The 9,619-nt window shown below is 40.7% G+C and overlaps 1 protein-coding gene across 1 annotated transcript; it reads right to left on the bottom strand.

The window, feature by feature from the left end:
- Nucleotides 1-2,592: 2,592 nt before the first annotated feature.
- Nucleotides 2,593-9,291, bottom strand: LOC128533435 (olfactory receptor 52K1-like; the record flags this gene model as incomplete). Its single annotated transcript, XM_053507705.1, has 2 exons — nt 8,369-9,291; nt 2,593-2,617 (listed from the first exon to the last, which is right to left on the bottom strand). Coding segments are annotated over exons 1-2 (945 nt in total), but the record flags the coding sequence as incomplete, so codon positions are not given.
- Between the last annotated feature and the right edge of the window lie 328 nt (nt 9,292-9,619).

The raw sequence follows: 9,619 nt of genomic DNA, 5'->3' as shown, positions 1-9,619 counted from the left end.
ATGTAGCTAAGCCCTGCCCACAATTCACACCTTAAGGAAGCCTGAAACTACTCTTGATTAAATACCTGAGAACAAATTGCTTTAGACCTACTTCAATCACACTGCAATCAACACTACCAAACAGCAAAAACTAGGTACAGTATACAGTATGAACTAATTGTGTTTTTAAAAACAGTACAAAAGTTAAAAACCTACCTTACCAGTGGAGAAGAATCCAATTTAGAAAACTAAAGCACACTAAAGTTTGAGCTAGATCCACCTTCAATATATGTAGCTAAGCCCTGCCCACAATTCACACCTTAAGGAAGCCTGAAACTACTCTTGATTAATTACCTGAGAACAAATTGCTTTAGACCTACTTCAATCACACTGCAATCAACACTACCAAACAGCAAAAACTAGGTACAGTATACAGTATGAACTAATTGTGTTTTCAAAAACAGTACAAAAGTTAAAAACCTACCTTACCAGTGGAGAAGAATCCAATTTAGAAAACTAAAGCACACTTTAGTGATCCAGCTCTCTATGGTGCAGGAGTAGAAATTCCTTAGCACCTTGGAGGGCAGTCTAATGTCTCTCAAGCATCTGAGGTAGCAGAGACGCTGCCGGGCCTTTTTTACCACTTTGTTGATGTGACAGGACCATGACAGGTCCTGCGTGATGTGAACACCGAGGTATCGAAAGCTGTCCACTCTCTCCACTGGGCTGCTGTTGATGACAGGGGTCTGGTAGTTCCTCTCCTGCTTTGTACAAAAGTCCACAATCAGCTCCTTTGTCTTGCTGACGTTTAGGAGGAGATTGTTCCTCTGGCACCATTTCTCCAGATTTCCTATCACCTCTAGGTAGGCCGACTCATCGTTGTTGGCGATCAGGCCCACCACGACAGTGTCATCAGCAAACTTGATGACGGCGGTGGAGTTGGTAGTCACCACGCAGTCGTGGGTGTACAAAGAGTACAGCAGGGGGCTCAGAACACAGCCCTGGGGTGCTCCAGTGCTGAGAGTGAGGGAGGCTAAGACATGGATGCCCATCCTTACTGCCTGTGGTCTGCCAGTTAGGAAGTTGGAGATCCACTGACACATAGATGAGCTGAGTCCCAGGTGCTCCAGCTTGGTGGTGAGTTTGGAGGGAATTATGGTATTAAATGCAGAGCTGTAGTCGATGAAGAGCATTTTCACATAATTCCCTTTCCTAGCGTCCAGGTGAGTGAGTGATGTGTGGAGGAGATGAGAGATGGCATCATCAGTAGAACGGTTGTGGCGGTATGCAAACTGTAGTGGGTCGAGTGTGTCTGGTGGTGAAGAAATTATGAAGTCTCTGACCAGGCGTTCAAAGCACTTCATCACTACTGAGGTGAGGGCTACAGGGCGATAGTCATTAAGAGAAGCAGGTTGAGGTTTCTTTGGGACAGGAACAATGATGGACTCTTTGAAGCATGTGGGGATCACTGACTGAGATAAAGAGAGGTTGAATATCTCAGTGAACACAGGTGCTAGCTGGTCTGCGCAGGCTCTGAGAATACGACCTGAGATGCCGTCTGGTCCTGCTGCTTTCCTGGTGTTCACTCTCTTGAAGGCTCTCCTCACGTCATGCTCGGTGATGATGAACGCGTTTCCGGTGCTGGCAGTGTCTTCCTGTCTGCAGCCGTTAGCGCCGCTAGCATTAGCATCGCTAGCGTCTTTAGCTGCAGCCCCGAAGCGAGCATAGAAAGTGTTCAGCTCGTCTGCCAGACTCGCGTCCGCGTTCGTCACACCGGTTGTTGGTGCTTTATAGTCCGTAATTGTCCTTAATCCCTGCCACAGGCTCCTAGAGTCACTCTGTTGGAGCTGTGACTCTAGTTTCCTCCCGTAGCGCTGCTTCGCCTCTTTCACCGCCTTCCGGACGCTGTATGACACAGCCTTGTACGGTTCCATGTCCCCGGACGCGAGTCTCGTGTTGTAGGCAGCGGTGCAAGATTTCAGAGCGTCGCGGATGGTTTTATCCACCCACGGCTTCTGGTTGGGAAACGTTTTAATAGTCTTTTTTTCCACGGTATCATCCGCTAGTTTTCCCGATTAATCCCACAACCGCTTGTAAACACGCTGACGTCATCATCGGAGCTGTTCCTGAACATGTCCCAGTCTGCGTCATCGAGTGCAACCTGTAACGCGGCCACCGATTGGTCCGTCCAGCGCGCGACCTCCCTCTGAACCGGAACTTCCTGTTTCAGCCTTTGTTTGTATTTTGGCATGAGGAAGATGGCGGCGTGGTCGGATTTACCAAACGGTGGGCAAGATTGTGCCTTGTAGCCGTCCTTGACCTTAACAATTATCCAGTGTCCTTTCGCCGCTGGTGGGGCAGGTGATATGCTGATAAAAGTTCGGCGCTGAGCGTTTGAGGTTGGCACTGTTAAAGTCCCCCGCTACAATAAGCGCAGCGTCCCGGTGCTGTGTTTGGTGCTGTGTGAGTGCCTCATGCTGCTCGCATAAGGCAGTGTCCGTGTCTGCTTGTGGTGGAATATAAACGGCGCTGATTATGACCGATGTAAACTCCCGAGGTATATAAAAAGGACGACACATGATGGAGTTCCAGATTTGGTGTGCAGGAGCGTGTGAGAGGAACAACGTTCGCGCTGTTGCACCAGCTGCTGTTTACCATTAAACACACGCCGCCTCCCCTTGACTTCCCCAAGTCCCGTGTCCTGTCCATGCGGTGAACCGAGAAGAACTCGGCCGGCTGGATGGTGTGGTCCGGCACCGCTGGGTTCAGCCATGTCTCGGTGAAGCAGAGGAGATTGCAGTCCCGAATGTCTCTCTGGAACTTTATCCTGGCCCTGAGGTCATCGAGCTTGTTTTCCAGTGACTGGACATTGGCGAGCAGGATGCTAGGCAGAGGTGTGCGGTGTGCACGGGCTCTCAGCCTGTTCCTGACGCCAGCTCGTTTCCCTCGGGGCTGCCGCTTCGCGTCGCGTCCATTGTTCTCCCTCAGGATCTCACTTGGCCAGCTCGGATCCGGAGTACATTGTATACCAATAGAAACAAGAGTGTCTCTATCATAACTAATGTACTCCATGGTGATGATTTAGCCGGTTTAAAGTTACTGAAAGATATCTTAAAAAATGAAAACAAAGTAAAATAGGTCGGAGCAGTCGTGACGGCAGCTGACCTCACCGGCACCATCTTGGATCCCTGCCTTCACTATCTTCTGCTGCAGGTTGAATTACTGCTTCACACGCTCATCGGATAGTCTCATTTTCTGATTCGCACTTTTAAGTCAGAATGTAAAACAACATGTCCATTTAAAATAACCAGGGGACAAATATTTCGAACAATCACTCTTAGGGTTGGGTACCGAAAACCGGTGCCAATACCTCACCAGTACCTATATATCCAATATGTACCGAACTGAAACAGAACGCAAATTTCGGTGCCACTTAAAACTTTACAAAACATTGTTGCAGTAATGTTACTGTCCATTTTATTTTTGTACTGTAGATTAAGTATATTAGATTAGATTAAAAATTAAAAGTGGAAATCATCAGGAAATAAGAGACCATCCGAGATGCACGTGAATGCAGCAACTAACGTTACACTCGCTCTGATGGCACCAGGTGGTCTACCGCTATCTTAGCTTGCTAAAATAAACAGCTTTAGTTAAAATGCCTAAAACTAAACGGTCGAAAGTGTGGCTATATTTCACAAAAAAGGATTCCGACACCGCAGTGTGCAGCAAATGTTTCACAGCAGTTGCGTGTAAAGGGGGAAACACGTCAAATCTTATAAAACATTTGCGGGCACACGGTATAAACTTAAAAGTAGAGGGATGCACCATGTTTTACAGCTGGCACTATCACACCGATAGGACAACCCCATCCTTAGTCATACCAACCAAAGCAAAAAGGAGTCCACAGATTATGATGACGACAGCAGCCTTTAGTAGTAGGCTAATTTAATGTTAATTGCAAAATGCAAATCTTGCATTCATGCTAACAAGTAGTCAAACGATTTGTAAAATACTAATACAACATGGATTCTGTTTATAATTATGGCTTTTTAGCTAGTACTAGTAGTACTACAACAGTGACCCCATTGACTATTGCAAAGAAGGCTAATTTGACTAAGGAGAAAGTGGAGGAACTTCACAGGGCTGTGACCAAATTTGTGGTCAAGGGACTGCATTCTTTTTCCACTGTGGAATACCCATGTTTATATATATATATATATACTGTAACTGGCAGACCACAGGCAGTAATAATGGGCAGACATGTATCAGTGTTCCTCACCCTCAGCATTGAAGCACTCAGGGTTGTGTTCTGAGACCCTGCTGTACTCATTGTACACCTACAACTGCATAGCTACTACCAACTCTACCACCATCATTAAGTTTCCTGACAACACCATCGTGATGGGCATGATCTCTTACAACGACGAGATGGCCTACCTGGAGGTTATTATTGATTAACAATCTGGAGATCTAGTGCCAGAGTAACTAATTACCTGACTAGCTGAGACAAAAGAGATTAACATTATATATTAACAGAAACTGTCTAAGTCCTATACAGAAAAGATAACATACAGTGCACATGCAATGTGCAAACAAACGCGACAACATGACAACATAATACGAACATGCCTAGGAACTCCTGCACCATAAAAAGCATCCTGATGGGAAATATCACAACCTGGTTTGGGACCAGATCCATGCAGGACAGAAAAGTTTTACAGAGAGAACCTGTGGTCATGTGGAAGGACTTCAGCCACCGCAACAATAGACTATTCCCTCTGTTGCAGTCAGGAAAGTGTTTCCACTGCCTGAATGCCAACACAGAGACTGGGGAGGAGCTTCTTCCCACAGGCTATACAGACTCTCAATCACAACACCACATACTGTAGGACTTAACACTCTGATCTGCTTTCTCACAAATAATCTAACTAGCCATCAAGTTGCTCATCACACATTACATATGACACATTTGCACATTTTGCACACCACAGAACTCTACATTCTCTACATACTCTATATTCCACTTTAACTCTTCTATATTTTATTATATTTTATTACATTTCTATATTCCTATTTTTATTCTACTATTTTAGATTTTATTATACGTACATAATGTAAATTTAAAGTTAAAGTTTTTTTCCCATAATTTTTCCAAATTTGTAAGATTCTCTTATTTCTCTTATTTCATACTGAAACTTTCCTTTTTTAATTTTTAGGTCATCAGCAGTCATATAAGCATTTCACTTCATATCATACTGTGTATGACTGTGTATGCGACAAAATTTTAATTTGAATGTTTTGTCGTCAATGTCAGTGCACTTAAATTAGAGTTTTATAAAGGTTATGTAGATAATATAGTTTTATAATATAGTTTTATGCACATTAATCTGACAATAAATGTGGCACAGACACTTTTTTTGATGCACACCCCCAGTCTGTTTTCTAGCTATGCTAGCATTTCACATGATAAAATCTAATGGCTTACTGTGTTATTTACTTTGCTTAAATTCAAGGCAAATAAGAAACACCTACATATAATTTAAATTCAAAATTTGTACTCCAATTTTAGTCAGGCCTGTATGGTAGAATGGCCAGAGAGTCTCATCAGACCTGAGAATTTTGTTTCTCATGGTCTAAGAGTCCTTCAGGTGCCTTTTGGCAAACTCCAGACAGGCTGCCATGTGACTTTTACTAAGAAGTGGCTTCTTTCTGGTCACTTTTCCATATAGGCCTGATTAATTGATTGCTGCAGAGATGGTTGTCCTTCTGGAAGTTTTTCCTCTCTCCCTCCATGGAACACTACTCCCTCCGATTACCCGTCGCACCATGCCGGTTAACCTAAGGGCATCCGGGAACCACTCTAAAGAGTTTTCTCTTCTGGTCATGGATAAGGCTCAGTGCCGGCTGGTGCTCGGGCACCCATGGCTGGTTTGCCACAACCTCCACGAAGACTGGAGAAACAATACAATCCTCGAATGGAGTCCTTTCTGACTGGCCTCTTGCCTGAAATCTGCTCTTTTTCCCACCATAACTTTAAGAAATTCATGATCTCTCAAAGGTTCCACCTGATAACATTGATCTCAAGATTGTGTTCAGCACGTCCCGTGCCATCTCTCTTCCCCCTCATCGTCCCTACGATTGCGCTATCGACCTCCTGCCTGGCACAGCCCCACCACGGGGTCGCCTCTTCTCACTTTCACAAAACGAGAGGAAGGCCATCAATATTCATCAATACCTTTGCTTTCGTGTACCTAGATGATATCCTTATCTTCTCACACTCCTTGGAGGAACATAGGGCACATCCGCCAGATACTCTAGAGGCTGCTCGAGAATCAACTGTTTGTCAAGGCGGAGAAGTATGAGTTCCACAGCAACACAGTGTTCTTCCTGGGCTTCATTGTCGCCCCATCTAGGATTCAGATGGACCCCGCCAAACTGAAGGCAGTGACCCACTGGTCTGCTCCAACAACACGCAAGAAACTCCAGTGTTTCCTGGGGTTTGCCAAATTCTATAGGCGATTTATTTGGGTCTATAGTTCCGCACTCATCTCTCTGACTTCATTCATTTGGTCAGAGCAAGTGGTTAGGGCTTTTCTAGGTTTAAAGAGGCGATTCACCTCAGCCCCTGTTCTACTTCTGCCAGACCCTTCCCTTCAGTTTGTGGTCGAAGTGGACGCCTCCGACTCAGGCATCGGGGCAGTCCTATTACAACGGTCACCCAAAGATATTGCGCTGAAACTATGCCAGGTAATACTAGAGTCAGACACATCACCATGTAGCCAGATGTCAGTAAAACATGTCAGACTGCACTCGCAGAAGATGTTTTCAGCCCTTACTAAATGTTTCAGTACATCCAACTTTTTTCCAGCGATCTAACGTTGCCCATGATAAGAGTAGGAGATACGCCTTGTACTTCCTCATTCTTTCTGGGTGCTCTTCTTGCCTTTCATCCTCTTTACATCCAGCTTTGTCTTCTCTGCATTTTTTTTATACAAGAAGAAAAAAATTTTTCCAACTGCATCAACACGGATGCCTCTGGACTAACAAGACTGTTTCTTGTTGCTAATTTATGTGCCTTAAACACATCAAAAAATATACAGAAAGGAGACAAGAACTGCTGAAAAAAAAATGTAATTGAGATTTGTAATTGCTGTGTCCTTAAATCCTATGTATTTAAATTTCATAATCTAATAATTTCATCTGCCATTTACAGTAAAAATACTGTAAATTCTATGAAATCCTACCACTTATTCTCGTAATTCATTAAACAGAATTTCAGATTAACTGATTTAGATGAAGAGACATTAAAAGTAACTGCATTCATACCTTTTACTTAAAAAACAAAAAACATGTGAAACTCAAAAGACTGACCCTATTTGAGCATATGTTGATGAGAGATATTTTGATGGGAGACAAAGAATTAACATATTATGTTGATATATTTTGTCATAGTCTCACTTTTGAAACCCATTCCATTAAAAACTACAATATTATTAGGAGTAGTAGCATTATTTTTAGTTTTGAATAAATTGTTTCAGAATATATATAATAGGGTTTAAATGTTATAATATTCATTATGAATAATAAAAAATATATAAAATAAATAAATAGATAATTAATACATGTTAAGCAATGACATGACTTGCAAATGTTACATGCTTTATAAATGCAATTTATTTTAATTTAATTTTAATAAACATCAATAACCTAGAAACATTATTTTTCCCTTCTTCATTTATTTACTAGAAGGCAAAGTAGATTGTAATTAGTTAATTGAGGTATTAGGTACAAATGTAAGCTTTTCAGAGCTGATATTTTAGAAATGTGAAGAATAATTATGTGGACCTTCAGTTGCATTGAGAAGGCTTAGATCAGAATGTCTTGTGAAGTATTTTCTTTAATTCACTCTGTGCATATGCAGATCAGAGCTAGCTTTACTCACATGTGCCAACATTACATCGTTGCCTGAATGTTTTTCCACTTTAAATAAATAATAGGCACAAATCAAGTAATGAACTCTTAGCTAACCTGCACACTAAATATTTGGGATAAATGCTTGGACTGTGAATTTGTTGCTACTGTAGATAAAAAAAAATAGGAAAAATTTAAAAACTAAAAAACCTTTTAGGAAGGAGAATTGGATCGGCCAAAAAAAAGTTGCTACACATGGTACAATGTTGAAAAAGTTGTAAAAGTAGAAATAATTTAAATTATTTTGTTGTGCTATAGTTTAAAAAATATTTATGTTTGGTTACACAGTTTTTACATAATTGTCATTGACATAATCTTTCCAAATATTTGCATAATCATTGGAATATTTTAAAAGTGGTTATGCACAAGCTTTCCAACCACAGTGATGCAGGTATTTTATACATGTATACATTTTATCAATTTCACTAATTCTTGCCTTATTTCTTTGGTTCTCAGTCCATAAATTATTGGGTTAAAACAGCTTGGAAAAAGTAAATACATTGTGCTAAAAAATACACGGCTGCTTGGAGAGAAATCATTTTTTACTCTATATAACATAAAAGAAATTAGGGCAAAAAATAGTGTAAAAGTGATAACAATTATATGAGTAATACAAGTATTAAGAGCCTTCAGATGGGCCTTACCAGATTTTAGAACAGAGATAAATATTATTATGTAAGACATAGCAATGAAAACAAAATCTAAGGCTGGTATGAGAAAAGCTGTCAAAAGTCCTAAAAAGTTGTTCATAGAAATATCTCCACATGCCAACTGAACCAATGCCATATGTTCACAAAAACAATGGTCTATCACATTTTCAGCACAGTAAGGTAGTCTTGCTGCCAAACAAACTACTGTGGTAATTAAGACTCCATTTCTGATTAATGGAATGCTGATTAACTTTAAAAAGTTACATATTTCCATATACTTGTGATAAAAAAGTGGCCTGCAAATAGCAAAGTAACGATCCAGTGCCATTGCCAACAATAAAGTAGACTGGAATGTTCCAGAATAATGAATGCAAAACATTTGTATTAAACAGCCAAAAAGAGAAATACCATTCCAATCAAATAAAAAGCTTAACAACATATGTGGTACAAATAGTATTGGTGAACACAAGTCCACAGCTGCCATAAGACCAATTAGCACAAACATGGGAGAGTGCAAAGCTCTCTTTGATATTATAAGATACAAAAGAATAGAGTTTCCAAAAACTGACAGCAGAAACATAAGAAAATATGGAATAAATAGTACATGTCTCCATTCCTCCAAACCATAAAAACATTTCAGTTTAAAAAAATTTAAGGATATGTTTTGTACAAAGAGATTGTGCATTGTGGTCAACTTTTAAATTCATGCAAAATACTATTTTGCAATTGTTTGGGTATTTTCCTCAGTTTGTCAATTTACCCATACTACTATATCAGGTTTTAATACAAAATGTTTAATCAATCATGGTGTTATTTTCCATTTACAAATACAGTTTGAAAGTTGTTATTATATATTTACTGTATATATACACCATACATCAGGAACAACATTAACACCACTGCCAGGTGAATTGAATAACATTATCAATTTTATACCAGTAAACTAGTGACTAGTTGTCCCTGGAACCCAATGGTTTCCCAATGGAACCCAAAGGTTTCATTGTCTGGTCCAATCA

Source organism: Clarias gariepinus, chromosome 11 (genome assembly GCF_024256425.1).
Source record: "Clarias gariepinus isolate MV-2021 ecotype Netherlands chromosome 11, CGAR_prim_01v2, whole genome shotgun sequence".
Lineage (NCBI taxonomy): Eukaryota > Metazoa > Chordata > Actinopteri > Siluriformes > Clariidae > Clarias > Clarias gariepinus.
This window is presented reverse-complemented; position numbering and strand designations above follow the sequence as displayed.